General features: G+C 55.3%; 2 protein-coding genes across 2 annotated transcripts in view; one reads left to right on the top strand and one right to left on the bottom strand.

The window, feature by feature from the left end:
• Nucleotides 1–4,278: 4,278 nt before the first annotated feature.
• On the top strand, nucleotides 4,279–5,151 carry LRRC3 (leucine rich repeat containing 3; the record flags this gene model as incomplete). Its single annotated transcript, XM_081085274.1, has 1 exon — nucleotides 4,279–5,151. One exon carries the CDS (start codon nucleotides 4,279–4,281, stop codon nucleotides 5,149–5,151), a length of 873 nt encoding a protein of 290 aa, XP_080941400.1.
• Nucleotides 5,152–13,272: 8,121 nt separating this feature from the next.
• Nucleotides 13,273–17,048, bottom strand: part of TSPEAR (thrombospondin type laminin G domain and EAR repeats) — a gene marked incomplete at its 5' end in the record, with an annotated part of 135,759 nt that continues 131,983 nt past the window's right edge. The window contains 2 exons of the mRNA XM_081088027.1: nucleotides 13,273–13,699; nucleotides 16,866–16,967. Coding sequence (XP_080944153.1) covers nucleotides 13,546–13,699; nucleotides 16,866–16,967 — 256 coding nt within the window. The 3' untranslated portion in view covers nucleotides 13,273–13,545. The remainder of the gene's footprint in view (nucleotides 13,700–16,865; nucleotides 16,968–17,048) is intronic.

Here is a 17,048-nt window from a genome sequence, read left to right on the forward strand (position 1 = left end):
GAGGCAGCCAATCAATGATTCTCTCTTATCATTGATGTTTCTATCTGTCTCTCCCTCTCCCTCTCTGAAATCAATAAAAAAAAAAAGAAAATACAACGTATCAAAATTTTGGGGGTGCATAGAAAACAGGACTTTGAGGGAAATTTATAGCCTGTATTAAAGAAGAAGGCCTCAAATTAGTGACCTAGCTTCCGCCTTAAGAAACCAGAAAAAGAAGAGAAACTTAAACCCAATGTAAGCAAAAGAAAGCATACAGATCATAGTGGATAAAGTCAATAAAAAAGGGAAAACAATAGAGCAACCAATGCAACAAAAAACTGGTTCTTTGAGAATATCCATAAAATTGACAAATTTCTCTCCTGACTGATGAGTAAAAGAAAAGCACGAAGACACAAGTGACCAATACCAGGAATGAGAAAGGTGCCATCACTGTACATGGAAAGATTAATAACAGAATATTATGAACAACTTCATGATGATAAATTCAACAATTTAGATAAATGGACGATTCCTTAAGAAATACAAACTATCAACATTCAATCAAGGAAAAAATAACCTCAGAAGTTCCATCTCTACTGAATAGTTTAACAACATATAAAATGATACCACGTGAACCTGAGGTAGGCAAAGATTTCTTGTGATTTATCCCCATGACACAAGGTTGACTTGACACTTGAAAATCAACCAGTATAATCCATAATATTAACAGAATAATAATAAAAAGATTTTCAATAAATGCAGAAAACATTTCACAAAGTCCAACAAGCACTTCTGATAGAAACTCTCAGCAAACTAGTAATAGAAGGACACTTCCTCACACGGACAAGGATAGCCACAAGAAACCTGCAGCCAACATTGTTTTTAATGGGGAAAGACTCAATGCTTTCCTCTCCCCCTGATATCAGGAACAAGGAGATCTCCTCTTACTTCTGGTCAGTATTAAACTAGAGTCTCAAGCCAGTGCAATTGGGCATGAAAAGGAATTTAAAACACATCCAAACTGATGTATTTTAAATACATGGATATTCTCAAAGAGAAAGAACTCATAATCTTTTTATTTACAGAGAAGATGATTGCATATGTAGAAAATTCTGAAGTGTTTATTTAAAAGTTCCTAGAACTAATAAATGAGTTTAGCAAAGTTAAGATCAGAATACAAAAATCAATTTTGTTTCTACATATTAGTTATTAAAAAACAGAAATTGAAACAAAAATTCCATTAACAATAAATACTCAGAGATAAATCTGACAAGAGATGTGCAAGGTCTGTGACCAGAAACTATAAAACCCAGATGAAAGAAATAAAAGAAGCTCTAAATAAATGAAAAGATATACCATGTTCATGGATTGGAGACTTAATGTTGTCAAGATGTTAATTCTCTCAAACTGATCTATAGAGTCAATGCAATCCCAAACAAAATCCTACTAGGCTTTTTTTTTAATAGGAGTTGGGAAAATGAGGAAATATATCTTGGATGACAAAAAAACTTTTATGAAAGAACAAAGTTGGAAAATTTATATTTCCTGATTTCAAGAATTATTATAAAGATCCAGCTATGAAGACAGCTTGGAACATTTGCATAAAATAGGCAAATAGACCAAATGAACACAGAGTGTACAGAAATAGACTCACACAGATACGGATCACTGATTTTCAACAAAAGTACAAGAGTAATCCAGTAGAGAAATAATAATTTTTCAACAGTTCTGGAACACTGAATATCCATATGCACACACAAAAAAGTAAACTTGGTCTCAAATTTCACACCATGTATCAAAATTAATTCAAGTTGGATATTAAAACCAAAGGCAAAACTTACACTATAAAAAAACCCTTGTGACGCTGAGTTAGGCAAAGATTTCTTACATATGACACCAAAAGCACCATCCACATAAGAAAAATTGATAAATTGGACTTCATAATAATGAAAACCTTCTCTTTGAAAAGCTCTTAAGAGAATGAAAAGACAAGCCACAGACTCACAGAAAATATTTACAAATCACATATCTGAAAAAGGACTTGTATCCAGAATATATAACGAATTCTCAAAACTCAAAATAAGAAAACAACTCATTTGGAGGTGGGTAAAAGATCTGAACAGAGCACTTCAGTAAAGAAAATAGATGGCAAAACAAAACAAAAAACAGATGAAAGATGCTCACCATCAGTCACTGGAGAAGTACAAATTCCAACCACAATGAGATTCCAGTGCACGCCTAGCAGGGTGTCTGAAATTAAGAAGGCTGACGTGCCAAGTGCTGGTGAGGGTGTGAGCACACACTGTGGGCAGGAACGTAAACTTGTACAATCATCCCGTCAGTTTCTTTCACATTAAACTGACAGCTACCTGTGACCCAGCCATCCCACTCCTAGATATTTACCCAAGAGAAATGAGTATTTGTCCAAACAACGGTAGGACACAATGTTTGTATCACTTTATTTGTAACAGGCAACGAATGGAAACAACCCAAATGTCCAGGAACAGGCAAACAGATACGTAAACTGGAACATTCCTAGGATGAATGACTAGTCAGCCCTAAAAGGAACAACTTGATAAACACATAATCCTGCTGAGGGAAAGAAACTAGACCGAAAAAGCACATACCTGTGATTCCATGTGCATAAATGATAAGAAATGCCCACTTAATCCGCAGCGACAGACAGATCAGCGCTTGCCTGGGACGGGGGTAAGGAGGGGAGGGAGTACCAAGGGTGGGACTGGAGTGTGTACTGCGTGGATTATGGTGATGGTTTCACGAGTGTATACAAATGTCAAAACTTACCAAATTTAGATGTGCGGTTTCTTGTATACCAACCACACCACAATAAAGCCGCTTTTAAATGCCCCGGCTTACACAGTCCCCATCCTTCTCCAGGCCCCGGTGCACGGACCCTAATACACAGAAGGTGGGGGTGCAGTGAGAGTCCTGGGCAGGAGGGGACGCGGGTGGGTGGAGACCTAACCGCACTCCCCAGCTTCTGGGCCGAGGGACGCACCCCAAGAGGGACTCACCGCAAGGGCTTGGCGCGGATCCTAGGGTCTTCAGGCCGCTTGCGTGCAGGTGTCAGCGCCAAGAGGGGACTCGCGCCCCCACTCCCCCACAGCGCGCAGCTGGGCGGACCCGGGAGGGGCGGGGCTCTGTGTGCTCACGGGCCCGCCCAGCCCGTAGGCCCCGCCCACAGTCCCTGAGACACACCCACTCAAAAGATCCAGCCCCGCCCCATGCTTTCCCACAGGCCACGCCCAGGGCCCTGCCCCCCTAGCCCTCTAGTCCCGCCCCAGGCTCCGCCCTCGACCCGGCTCCCGCGTCGTCCTGGCCCCGCCCTGCCCCGCCTCGCCGAGGCCCCGCCCCCAGGCCCCGCCCGCGAAGTGCAGGCAGAGCCCCGGCAGCCCTCGGTGCCGGCCTCGGGGTCCCCGCCGCGCCAGGGTGTGGCGCCGGGTCGGGCTCGAGCCACGGAGATCCTCGCGCAGAGCAGCCTCCGTTCGCGGCCTCGCAGGTAAAGCCCCTGCCCCTCCCGAAAGTGTGGACACCGCGTCCCTGTCTATTACCCGCCCGTGGTTCCCCGGGTCCTGGGGATCCCGGGGGTCTCGGGGTCCCGGGGTCCGAGCCCCTCCAGCCCAGGCCCCGCGCGGCCCCGCCACTCCACGCCCCAGCGCAGCGCGCGCCCAGGGCTTGTCTTTTCTCTGTTCTCCTCTTCCTTCCTTCCCAAGCATAATGGAAATAAAAGGCGCCCACCCCAGGGCAGGTGCCGGTGGCTGTTCCTGTTAGGGCGGGCAGAGAAGAGCTTTATCCATTATTATAATTTTTAAGGGTTGTCACAATTAGCAAAGTGCTAAGCTTCTGCAGGAGCCTGGCCGGGAGTGATGAGCCGCTGGTTCCCGGTGGTTGTGGGTTGGTTCGGACTCTGCATTCAGTCTTTCCCGTTCCCAACCTGAGGGGCTGGGAGAGGGTGGACGCCAGGCTGCCATCACCCAGCGCTGTCCAGGCCCCTGGTCCCTGGGTGTCTAGAGGGTGTGTCCAGCTTAGGTGGCAGGGCTGTCCCACCATGTTGAGGGTGCCTCCCCCCAACCAGGGGTCAGTAGAGCCTGCTCTTGCTCTTCTGATGGCATTGGGAGTCCCCAGAAATAAGTTAGAGAGACCCCCACTGTCAGAGGCTTCAATTTGCCTGTGGTATCTCCTCAAAGTCAAGGTGTGCCTGGGTGCTGGCTGAACCCCGTGGACAATGCCCATTGCTCCTCTGTTTCACGTTTTCCTGGCAGGCGAGGATAAGAGTTTATGTCCCTATCGGAAGCAGCGTCCAGGGAAGCGGGGAAGGATGTAGGCCCACAGCCCTGGGCCAGAGGAGCGCGCCGTCTGCCCCCAGGTGCGGTCAGGATGGGCCCCACGGGCAAGCAGAGCCTCTCGTCCGTGCCGGCCCCCATGGGAGGCTCTTGCCTCCTCCTCCTCTTCTGCCTTCGCCTGGGCACCTCCTGCCCGCAGAGCTGCCAGTGCCCCGATCACGATGGGGCCGTGGCCGTCCACTGTAGTGCGAGCGGCCTGCAGGAGATCCCCAAGGACATCCCCGCCAACGCCGTGTTCCTGAAGCTCGACGCCAACAAGATCGCCCGCGTCCCCAACGGAGCCTTCCAGCACCTGAGCCAGCTGAGAGAGCTGGACCTGTCCCAGAACGCCATCGAGACCATCGGCCCCGCTGCCTTCTCGGGCCTGGCCGGCGGCCTGCGGCTGCTGGACCTGTCTCACAATCGCATCCGCAGGATCCCCAAGGACGCCCTGGGCAAGCTCAGCGCCAAGATCCGCCTGTCCCACAACCCCCTGCACTGTGAGTGTGCCCTGCAGGAGGCCCTGTGGGAGCTGAAGCTGGACCCCGACTCGGTGGACGAGATCGCCTGCCACACCTCCGTGCAGGAGGAGTACGTGGGGAAGCCGCTGATCCAGGCCCTGGACGCCGGCGTCAGCTTCTGCAGCACCCACCACAAGACCACCGACGTGGCCATGCTGGTCACCATGTTCGGCTGGTTCGCCATGGTGATCACCTACGTCGTGTACTATGTGCGTCAGAACCAGGAGGATGCCAGGAGACACCTGGAGTACCTGAAATCCCTGCCCAGCACCCCCGTGTCCAAGGACCCCCTCAGCCCTGCATCCTAGTGCCCGCTGAGGGCCATCACTCTGTGGCAGGTGGTGACTGACTCCCCCTCCTGGTGTCCGCCCCCCCCCCCCCCCCCCCCCCGGCCAGGTGGGAGTCACAGCTGCTTCTGTGCAGTGCACACTCTGATCAAACACTTCCTCCAATTGCACTGAGTCGCCGCAGTGCCCTTCGAGCCAGGAGACTCTATCAGACCCGCTGAGGGAGGAAGAAACGAAAGCTTAGAGAACAGACTGACTTTCCTGTGATGTCACAGGAAACGATCCAGTCGGACTTAAAACCAGGCTGCCTCTAAGATGTCCCTTCCACTCGCAGGCCTCTCCCGTGTGGCACCGTGGGAGCGAACGCATTCAGAGAAGGAGGGGCTTATGTCCATGACTACGGATATCCCCGGTAGAGTTTGGGGTGCAGATTCACCTGTTGAAGGCACAGGTGACCCCCACTGCGGAACGGACGCGCCTCTGCTCCCCTAGTAGTTCCTGAACACATTGGACCACAGAATCTGTCCGGAGCCAAGTAGGAGAGGCCAGGAGGGGGAAGGGAGTGAACAACCGTGTTTATTCTCAAATGATTGTGAGGAATAACACTTGGACCCAAATTTCAGTCCGGCGAGAGGGTGAAAACCCAAAACCTGAAACTGAAACACCACAGAGAGGAACCTGAGGACAAGCTCAGCGAGTCCCACGCGGTCTGCCTGGCTTGTGGGAAGGCCGGTCATCATGGTCGCCACCGTGCCTTGCTTTTTTACTCACCAACACCTAAAGCAGCTCCTTTCAAAGGACAGGACCGATGAGTGATGTTTCAAGGCCAATCAACGGGACTCCTCCTTTTCTCCAACAAGTTCTCTCTCTCTGTCTCTCTCTCTCTCTCTCTCTCTCTCTCTCTCTCTCTCTCTCTCCCTCCCCTCCCCCCTCCCCCTTTCTCTCTCTCTCTCCACCTTTGCTGCCAGGACTCTCAGAGCTCACTGAGTGCTCGATTTTCTTATACTATAGCTACACATCCAGGGCAGACGTTACCTCCACCTGTATGACTCTGATTAATCTTCCCAGTTTTCTGTTACTGTCTTTTGTATGAGTGTTTATATTTTACACGACTTTGAATATTTTTTTTTTTTGGTGGGGGGGAAGCAAATAGGGATAAATTGCTAGGAACTGAATGTGTAAAGGACAGGAGCCGCATCAAGCAGAAGCTCAGGAGCGATGAACGATGGCGGATGGTTGGTACTAGGAAAGTTCCGAGTGACTTGACGTGGGAAACGAATGTGGGGTCGCATTTACACGCTGACCCGGAGACCCAGCCGCTGCACAGAGACCCGAAAGGCTGGTCCGAACGCGGCTGTGACTGCTCAGTCACGGTGCATAAACAAGGACCCGCCAAGAGGCTCCCAATGCCTCCCACACCCTAAGGCGCTGCGCCCGTGCTCACGGGGTGGGGGTGGGGGTGTGCACAGCACGTGCAGGGTAAAGAGAGGGGCTCACTGTCCAGAGTGGCCATGGGAGGCAGGGCTGACTTGGCCATCGATGCCCACCTGCTGCTCCACAGGCCGCCAGCCCACAGCCCTGCCCACCTTTCCAGTGACAACTAAAACCAAGAGGTCTGTCCACGTGTGTGACAAAGGCTGTGTAGAGCAGGTAGGCTCCGCTGCGGGCTGACCGGCAGGACACAGCCTCCTTGGGTGATCCGGGTCCCCTCCCCCCACCCATGTGCACTGGTGGGGCCAGGGTCCCACCCCACAAGGAGCTCACCTCCTGTGGGCCTCCCTGATGGCTGTGACCCCGGGGTCAGGGGAAAAGAGCAGCACAGGCCTAGGAGTAGCGGGGTGTGTCAGGGTCCTGCAAGGCCTCTTGTGGGTGCCGCCAGCCTCAGCACTTTGGGGGGCCCCTCCTTGCTGCTAGGGACTCCATTTGCTCTTACCCCCAAATCAGCCAGCGCCTGATGCCACCACAGGTGGCTCTTCAGGGGGTGCATGGAGAGTAGGTGGGCTTTCCCCCTCCCCACCCCTTTCCTGGCCCCCAGCCCAAGGCCACCTTCCCTTGGTGTGGACCCTGCGGGGACGGGGAGGTGGGCGAGAAGCGGGCGAGGACCTGGAGCACTCAAGGGCCCTCTCCCTCGCATCGAGAGCCATCAGGGGCTGCCCACCTCCAGCCTTTTGGGGCTCCTCGCCCCTCATGGAGTCTCCCAGGGGAGGACGCCTCCCTCCAGGAAGACCCCCAGGACCTCAACTCCAAGACCCCCAGCTCCTCCCTGCTCATGGAGCTCCCAGCCCTGGTGCCTGAGAACGGTTTCAGGGCACAGCCTCCTCCTCTTCCCTTTTCTTCTCCGCCTTCCCCTCCTCCTTCCTCTCCCTCAAGGAACCCCTTAGGATGATGCCCTGCCTGCACCCCCACATTCTTTGCTGCCATATTGAGTATGGGCCCCTGGGTGCCCTCCAGGCCCTTGACTGGCGCAGCCTTCCCCACTCCACACCATTGAGTCCAGTGTTTGACCCCATCTTACATCTGTAGAGGCCAGGGTCAGGCTGGCCCTGTCCAGGGGACCAGTGTTGACAATGGTGGTGACATGGAAAAAGGGGTGCCTCCGCCGGCCCATTCCCCGGCTCTCTTTGCCATCCAGGTAACAGGCTCTTCACAGGGCCTGGGGGTCCAGGCCAGACAACTTTGGGGTTCCTCATGGGGTAGAGGGGTGTAGTGAGCAGAGGCCCCAGGGCACCCGCATGGGCGCTGGGCACCGGCCCTGCCTGCTGACTGGCTCTCCTGCAGCGGGTCCTCAACAGAAGCGTTTGCAGGGACTTTGATCCTGGACTGAGTTACCTGGGGAGGCAGGGCTCCTGGCACAGGCTGTGGGAGGTGGAATGTTCTGGACTCGAGGCAGCTCCCGGCCATGGCAGCAGCCTGGAGTGGCGCTGGGAGTCCTCCTGGAAGTTCCGTCTAAAGTCTGATTCCACTGTCCTCCCCCCTCGCTGAGCCCTCAATAAACCTCCTTGTGCTTAAATCGGCTGGAGTGGATTCTGTTGTCTGCACCTCTGCGGCCCCCGCCCCGCCCCTAACTGCAGACCTGACCAGGCAGCGGAGCCAGGCCTGGGAGCCCATGGCGTGAGGGGCCGGGTCACGGGGTGAGGCCAAACGCACACCCTGTGGGACACAGCAAGGAGGTCAGCAGCCGCTCTCAGGCCTCTGGGTGGCCCCGGGCCAGCCGGCCACTGGGGAGGGGGCAGCAGCCGTGAAGTCCCTGGACAGCCCACCCGGACCTGGGCTAACTCAGAAGGGGCCTCGGCTGGTGCTCATGGTGGCTGGCACGATAGAGAACATTTCCATTTCAACCCGAGGCTGTGAGGACTGGAGGGGGGATGGCGAGTCAGGAGGCGGTTTGTTTGGGGCAGAGCTGGGCTGGAATCCGCTCTCTGACGTCTGGGCCTGGGAGTTCTCACTCAGGAAACACGAGCCTTGGAGCGTCACCAACACAGGAGGTGAGTCCTCGGTTCAGCCCCAGACCGAGGAGTGGCCAGCGCGGGAGGAGGCAGGGCAGCCGGATTCACAGTCCAGTCTGGGATGCTGCATCGGAGCCCCTGGGTTGCTGCATCTGTAACCATGGCAACAGCACGGGCAGGAAAGGGAGTGGACCTGGGTTGGCCACCAGGCCCCCCTCCCAGGCGCAGCTGACAACGCTGGCCTGCTTTCTGTGCAAAGAGAGGTGGAGAGAGCATCCCCGAGTGGCAAGCTGCCGGGCGGACCTTCCCTGCCAGCTCAGCGGCTCTGGGAGAGGAGGGAGGCCCGCAGAGCAGCGGAGGGAGAAACCAGGGAGTCGTGGAGAGCAGCCACCCAGCTGGAAAGCGGGTTCCAGAGGCCATGTTAACAGCTGGCTCTATGGCTGGGGAAACTGAGGCACGGATCGGTGAGACGATTTGTCCCAGGTCCCAGGGGCTGGTGAATGCTGAGCTGGGGTGTGACCAGGCTCCAGGCAGCCGTGGACGGCAGACAGACGTCAGCAGCCGGGCAGGAAGGCGGAGCAATTAAGATGCGGAGAAAACCCCGAAGGGAGACCAGCGCATTTATTTACAGACGCGGTGACTCTTCTTTCACCCAGTTTGTCACTGTGGCAGGCAAACCCCCAGACAGTCAGGAGACAGAGCCGTCAGCCACTGAAGTCTCTTATCACATTAAGTCACAGCCACTCCCGCCTCCCGGCCAGCCCGGGGCAGGGATCTGATGAGAATGCTTGCTCAGCCCTGCCGCCCTCCTCCCTTCACCCCTGCCCACCGCACACACTCAGACCTCCAGAAGGTCAGTGGCGAGGGCCTGGCGGCGTCTCTGAGCAGCGGACATCTCTGCACTGGATTTCCCCGAAGGGGCCGTGTGCAGGATGGGCAGCTAGGCCAGCCCCTCCAGCACAGCTCTGAGGTGCTGCCCTGCCAGGCCCCACCAGGGCACCCTCCCCATCCACCGGGCAAGCTGGAGGTGCCCCCCTTGGGCAGGCACCTGCTGTCCTCCTGAGAGCCCTCAGCACCCCCACTGTCTCTGGCTCAGCTGCCACCCTCTCTGCGCCCACTTCTGGATACCCGGGCCGGGTCCTGCTGTCTCTGTGTGGGAGATCTCGGAGTTAGTGGTGTTGACCAGAGGGTCGCCCTGCGGGTGGTCAGCTGGACCCCGCCCCCCGCCAGGCTCCCGGGCGCTTTGCGGTCTCTCCGTGGACCCCGCAGAAGCCACTGGACCAAGGGCTCAGAATGGTCGCCAAGCTTCCTGTCCTTGCCCTGGGCTGAGAAGTCGTCTTCAAAAATCAGTCTGTTGGTCTGGACGTCACAACAACGAGGCCTCCAAGACTGAGGTTTTTCAAGCCACTCATTTGCATTCTTGTCACGAACCAAGAGGAAGTGCCGGCTCCGTTTTAACTGCTGAGCAGCCCCGGGAAGGACCCAGGCAGGTCCTGGTCACCGCGGCGGCCGCCGGCCCAGGGATGCCTGCTGATGCGGCACTCACTCTTGACTGTGGGTGTGACTTGTCAGAACTTAAGTCTGTTTTCATCGCTGGGATGTCTTCTGTTGGGAAAGTTTGCCCACACCCTCTGCTCTGGGTCCCGTGTGGGGCATTGGGTCCCGTGTTTGTTAGAGCTCCTCAGACCCTGAGGACTGTGCATGAATTGAGCCCTGGGCATGCCAAGAGCATCACCATCTCTGCTGGTGTCTCACCTCCACTTACTTATGTATTAACATAACAGTATATGCTCGACGGATATGAAACCATCTATCTGTCATCTCCACCTTCCCTTTCATTTTCTCCCATTGTCTTACCTTTAGAAAGGTAAAGCGTTTCCTCCAAATTGGGGGCGGGGCGGGGGGGGGGAATCTATTCTAGAACCTTTTGCTTTCCAATATCTGTAACTTTAACTTTACCAAATTATGCCAATACCAGGTTGAATGGTTTAATGTTAGTAGAATTTAATACCTGGAGGCCAAGCTTTCCCTCATTTTTTCAAAGTTTTTTCCCCCTGCCCTGCCTGTTAATTCTTTGAAATGCTCCGTGGATCACTTCATTAATTAAAAAGGCAAGCTTTGGGCCCTAGCTGGTTTGGCTCAGTGGATAGAGCGTCGGGCCTGCGGACTGAAGGGTCCCGGGTTTGTTTCCGGGCCTGGGTTGATGCCTGGGTTGCAGGCTCAGTCCCCAGTAGGAGGCATGCAGGAGGCAGCTGATCAATGATTCTCTCTCATCATCGATGTTTCCAGATCTCTCTCCCTCACCCTTCCTCTCTGAAATCAATAAAAAATATATATATTTTTAGAAAGGGCAAGCTTTGGGATTTTGACTGGCATTGTTTGTGTGTGTGTGTGTGTGTGTGTGTGTGTGTGTGTGTGTGTGGCGGAGGGCAGGGTATTGGTGGTGGCAAAGTTAACGGGCGCTACAGGAAAAGCCCAGCCCCTGACACCAGGAGCGATGGCCACGGTGAGAACAAGAGAAGCTTCTCAGCAGCCCTCCACTTCCCAACCTGGCAGACGGTGAGACAGAAACGCCCAGGCTTGGCAGGACCAATGGAACAGGGGCCGCTCCGCACATCTGGCCGTGCTTGGCCTTGCTCGGGGTTCAGGGGGAGCCCTGGAAGTCAGGAGCAGATGCAAACATTGCTGTGGACAACACTTCTCCAGAAACCGCGACCTCGAAGGAGCCACCCCAAATAAAAATACAATTTGTGCTGAGATGTCCTTAAAGGGTTTGCTGTTTATCTCAGTGGAGACTGTTGAGAAGAACCCCCGTGGATCTACAAAGGTGCCCAGCTCAGCGGAGTGGGGACTCTTGCACAGGAAACACAACACGCTTGTCAAAAAGTCAAGAACGTCAAACCATACGCAAGTTCACGTGCAACCACCGCAGGCTGCCCCGCGGCCCGTTGATCAGCCGGACAAAAACCAGACCGCCTTACTTGAAAAGATGTAAATATTTCGGTGTTCTCTGCATTTCCCTTCTCTTGTTTGCATCCATAATCTAAACAAGTCTTGATGTGTGGTTTTTGTTTCCACCCAGTAGAAGAGATGGGATATTGTGCCAAGACGAGGTGGCACCGGTGGCTTGCGGAGGAAGTCCTCGGCAGGGTCGTGGTGGCTCCCCGCTGTGCTGGGGACCCGTGTGCCTGCCTCCTTCCTCTCTGGGTGCCAATCCTCCCCCCCCCCCCCCCCCCCGTCCCTGCGGTGAGCCAGACCCTGTAGTGACACCCTCAGGGCAGAGAGAAAACTGGACGTCTGGGTTACCCAGAGAGAGAGAAGCTGTGAAGGGGGCGTGCTTGGAGGTCATGGGCAGTGCCCAGCTGGCCCCTCCCCCAGGGGCACATTGAGGCTCAGGGATTGGGAAGTGGCAGGTGGGAGGGACTAAACACTCTGGGGCCCTGGCTGCCCAGGGCAGGGATATGCCAGGCCTAAGGGACAGTGACAGCAGAGGTGTGGGGTCTCGCAGGGACACAGGGGCTGCTGCAGTGGGGCCTGACTTGGGGTGAAGGGCACATCTTCCTTCTCCAAAATAATGACTAATGAGTGTGTCTGGGGGTGGGAGTGGGGGTAGGTCCACGCCTGTGGGATTCCAGGGGGTGCAGGCGCCGGGATGTCCCTCTCACAGTTCCCCTGGCCTGGCCCAGACCTCTCCCCGCCCCACCCCTGCCCTTTGCTCTTCTCCTTGGGGCATCCTTGTCTGGGGTCAGCCCCACCCTCCCCAAGGCATGGAGGAGGCTCTAGAAAAATCTCAGCCTTCAGAAGTCAGAAGGGCCCTCCTTAGGGCCTGGAAACCCCCAATCTGATTGGACACAGTGTAGGCCTCCTCCCTGGGCATGGGGCGCCCGCCTTGTCTTCGTGGGGAACTGACCACGGGGAGCCAGGGCTCCGGGGGCCGGAGCCGCCACTGTGCCCTGGCTGTGTGATCTTGGGCAAAAATCACTGAGAGCTTTAACAAGGAAACAGCAGAGCGTTCAACCCAGCGTGGGGCCTGCCTGCTGCTCAGCTCCGGCTCCCACATCCTTCCTGCGGCAGTTGCCTCCCAGGGCAGGCGGCGCGGACAGCGGGACGGGCCTGGGCTTGCGACCACCGGTGGTCTCCTGGCTCCACGTGGACCCCGCGGCTTCCCCAGCAAAGCTGGTGCCCGAGGCCTGGGTGGTGCCGGCCCCGCCCCTCCTCCCCCTCCAGGTTCCCAGGGTGTCCTGTCACCCCAGCAGCATCCCAGGGAGGCAGGAGGCCCCCTGGTGGAGGGTTCGGGGTGTTAAGGCAGAACCAAGGGAGCACTGGCCCCGAGGAGGCAGCCCAGTCCATCCTGCACACCCACCAGCTGCAGTGAGGGGTACACTGAGGCCGGAGGAAGCAGCTCTGTGTAGGAGAGGTGTCCCCCGACGGCACTGGTGACTAGGGGCCTGAGGGGTCCTCTGCTTGGGTGGCAGAGCGAGGCCCCAGGACGTGCTCACGGAGAGCGGAGGCCCTCAGAAACACGCAGACGCAGCCCTGCTCTGTGTAAAGAGTCATAAATATATTTCAGTGTCGACAACGAACAATAAATAGCTGCATGAACGTGTAGGACAGCCTCACGCCTGCTCCCCGTCTGGGCTCACAACCAGGGCCGCGTGGCCAGGCCCCAAACTGACGCCGCAGGGAAGGTGACCGGCTCTGTGTGTGAGGTAAACAGTTGTATGAACTTTCCTGTAAAGCGACACCCCCGCAGGGCGGCTCTGGTTTCCGGGCGAACACCCACGAGCCACCGGCATCTGTCCACGCGGGGCACCAGCCAGAGAGGTGACCGATGTCTCCAGTTGGGGGAGGGCCAGGACAGCGAGACGGCAGCTCTGGAGGCGAGGAGCATCTCCCCAGAGGTCCCCAGGGCTTCTCGGGGGGCTCCGGGGTGTAGTGAGGTGGGTCCTGTTCCCGGGGGCCAGGCCCGTCACCCTGTCCTGAGCTTCAGCACCCGGGAGAGGGGCTCCTTGGCGCTGGAGTAGACGAGGTAGGAGCCGGCCGTGGTGCGGAAGGTCTCCCAGTCCCGGCAGCCGAAGGTCGGGAGGCTGTGCACAGCCACGAAGCCTTCGTACCCCTGCCACCTGCGGGAGAGACACGTCAGCCTCGGGCGGGCGGTCTGTGCCGGGCGCCGGCAGGGCGGGGAGAAGCTGCCCGCACGTCCAGGCTGTGACTCCCCGGCTCCTGCCCCACCCAGTGGGCAGCCTGGCCCTCATGCTCTTCCCCAGGCCTCCCCCCGCCGCCCCGCTGGGCACAGCACGGAGGGGCCACATGTCCCCGGGCGGCACAGCTGCCTGGCTATACGCTCAGAGAGCTAGACGAGGAGCCTGCAAAGGGGGAAACAGGCCTGGAAGGAGGAGCCTGCCCTGTCCGCCACCCTGCAGCTCCTCATATCCACCCAGACACTGGTCCCAGCCAGAGGGCCCTGGGGACTCTGCCACCCGGGGGTGGGGGTGGGAGGGGGCAGTGGCAGGGAAGGGTCCTGGCAGTGTTGATGGGTAACTAAGCCCACACCGTCCCCACTCCTGGGTCACAGCTGACATCGAGGCGCCTGCCCTCAGACACACACCTGCCACCACATGGGTACGGCACCCTGCTTTTCAGCGAAGGAAGCACGCTCCCCGCACACTGCTCTGCACCTCCCTGCCCCCCCCCAGTTTGGACCCAGAACCCGGCCCGTGGCCCGCTGCTCATGCCATCAGCGGCTTCCGGGTTTTGCCTTCAAAAGGGATTTACCGACAGGTGGTTCCAACTTTTGTAGGGTGGCGCTCTCACAGCGGGTGCCGGGTTCAAAGGCAGGAGTCATTTTAATTTTGTTATTTTTCCAGACTACTTTCCAGAAAGGCCGGCGGTCCCTGCCCTGATGGGAAAGGGCCGGGGTTCCGCTCCCCGCCCCCGCCCCCCACCCCCCACTTCCACGCACCACTCCCAGAAGAATGCAGGAAAGAGAATGTGTCATCCTCCTGCTTTGAGAATAACAACGTCCAATGTTTATTCACATCTTTCATTGTTTTCGTCTGAAAATTCCTGTTCATATATTTTGCCCATTTTTCTGAATTAAAAAAATATTTTATTACTTTGTAGGGGTTCCTTTTCTGTCATAAGTGTGGTAAAGTTTGTCTTTTATTTATTTTTATTTTTTAATATATTTTTATTGATTTCAGAGAGGAAGGGAGAGGGAGAGAGATAGAAACATCAGTGATGAGAGAGAATCATTGATCGGCTGCCTCCTGCACGCCCCACACTGGGGATAGAGCTTGCAACCTGGGCGTGTGCCCTTGACCGAAATTGAACCCAGGACCTTTCAGTCCGCAGGCTGACGCTCTATCCAATGAGTCAAACCAGGTAGGGCAGTGGTCAGCAAACTGCGGCTCGCAAGCCACATGCGGCTCTTTGGCCCCCTGAGTGTGGCTCTTCCACAAAATACCGACTTCTGCGCATGGGCCACGAAGTTTCAACCGCACTGTACGTGCACACCTGCACGTGGTATTTTGTGGAAGAGCCACACTCAAGGGGCCAAAGAGCCGCATGTGGCTTGCGAGCCGCAGTTTGCCGACCACTGAGCTAGGGCAAAGTTTGTCTTTTGATTTTGAATAGGATGTCTTTTTCCATTTAAAACTTTTAAAGGTAGGTAGCCAGCCAGGTGACCTATTTCCAGCCTTGTTTAAGGAGATCGCCATGTCTTCTTGTACAACTTTGCGGTTATAAAAATCATCTTAGCTTTTTCCTAATATTTCTATAGTTCAATTTTTTTACATTTAGATGCCTAATCCTCATACAACTTATTTTTCTATATAATATGAAGCAGGAATAGAGCTTTATTTTCTTCCAGATGGACAGAAAATGATATACAAATTATTTTACTAAGTACTGCATCCTTTTTTCATTGAATTGAAATACAATATTTATCACATTAAATGGCCATAATTATTGGCCTTCTTGTGGAGTGCATTACATCCCCCCTACAGGTTTGTTTCTGCAGAAGCCACCGGTTTTCCTGGCAGGCCGCCAGAGACTCCTTCGCTGTTTTTATTCTTCCAATTTTTCTTGGCCATGTTTGAAAATTTAGTCTTACTAAATTTAATTAATTTTAAAATTATGCTGTCATGTTGAACACTCTACAGCAAAAAAAATTAGAAAGCCTAAAGAAAGTTGATTTTCCTAGTAAAACATAGATGACCAAAATTGTCTCAAGAAGAGACGGAAAACCTGGTTACGCCAATGACCACGGGAGACGCTGGAAAAGGGACCCGGCCCAGGTGGCTTTAGGACGGGGTGTGACCTAATCACAAAGGAAATAGCTAAATCCCACTCTTGAAGCGATTCCCGGCCAGAGGCGTGGGCGGAAAAGTTGGTAGCCGGTACCTATTGAGTCAGGCTCCACCTCAACCTGGGTAGAGGTACGGCCCCAGAAGAAAACCACAGAGCAATTTCAGTTCCTAATAAGACGCAAAGCTCTTAAATCATTCCGAGACAATTGGTAGCCACCGGCATAGTAAGTAATTACATAGGATCCAGTGGCACTGGTCCCAGGAATTCGAGGAAACCTCTCAGAAGTCATTGCGTCAACAGATTAACAGAGAAGAGCTAGGCCGCAGGCGGAGGAAGGCCGGCCCACAGGACCAGCGGACTCGGCCCCGGCTCCGGCCCTGTCCTGCTCAGCCCCGCGGCCTGAGCCTGCGCTCACCACGTCAGCCGGGCGCACTGCTGGCCTCACGGGTCTCCGGGAGGCTCCAGCTCCTGGGAACACCAGGTAGACAGTGAAAACATGAGCAGGAAAGAGGCCAGGTGGCTGGTATTCACAGAGGCAGTTGTGTTCTCAGGACTCCCACGCGCCTCTGCTCCAAAAAACGGTCAGAGTTGATCGTTTGGTGGTTTGGCCGAGTGGCTAGACACAGAAATTGTCACAAAAAGCAGCTGGAAACGGGACCGGAAAACCCAAGCGCTCTGCTTACAATACATGAGCAACAGCCAGAGTGAACTGAGCAAGGGTGGCACCATGCCTGTGTGAGGGTGTGACCTGTTCCCGAAGGCGCGCGACACGTGCGGAGACCTGCTGCGTCCTGGGTGGGAACGTGTGATAGAATCCTGTGTCTGCACACTGCACCCGGCCAGGCTCAAGGATGTGAGCATCGGCCTGACTGGGGTCACCTGGCTGACCCAGGGCATGACCGGGACTGGGCAGGGAAGGGGAGTCTACCCCAGGTGAACCAGGTGGGGAGAAGGGTGCCGCCTTCCCAAGCTGTTTACCTGTAAATAATACTGTTTACTGAGAAGGTATTTCCATCAAAGGAGTTGGCAACCACCAAGAAGTAATCTTCGCCCACTGAGAAGAACTCCCAATCCAGGGCACTGCGGGAACAAGGGGACAGCATTAGGGGCCAACGTTAGGGGACAGGCATAGGGGGCAACGTTAGGGGACAGCATTAGGGC

The sequence above is a fragment of the Myotis nattereri genome (genome assembly GCF_964212035.1).
Source record: "Myotis nattereri genome assembly, chromosome: 3".
In the NCBI taxonomy this organism is placed as follows: domain Eukaryota; kingdom Metazoa; phylum Chordata; class Mammalia; order Chiroptera; family Vespertilionidae; genus Myotis; species Myotis nattereri.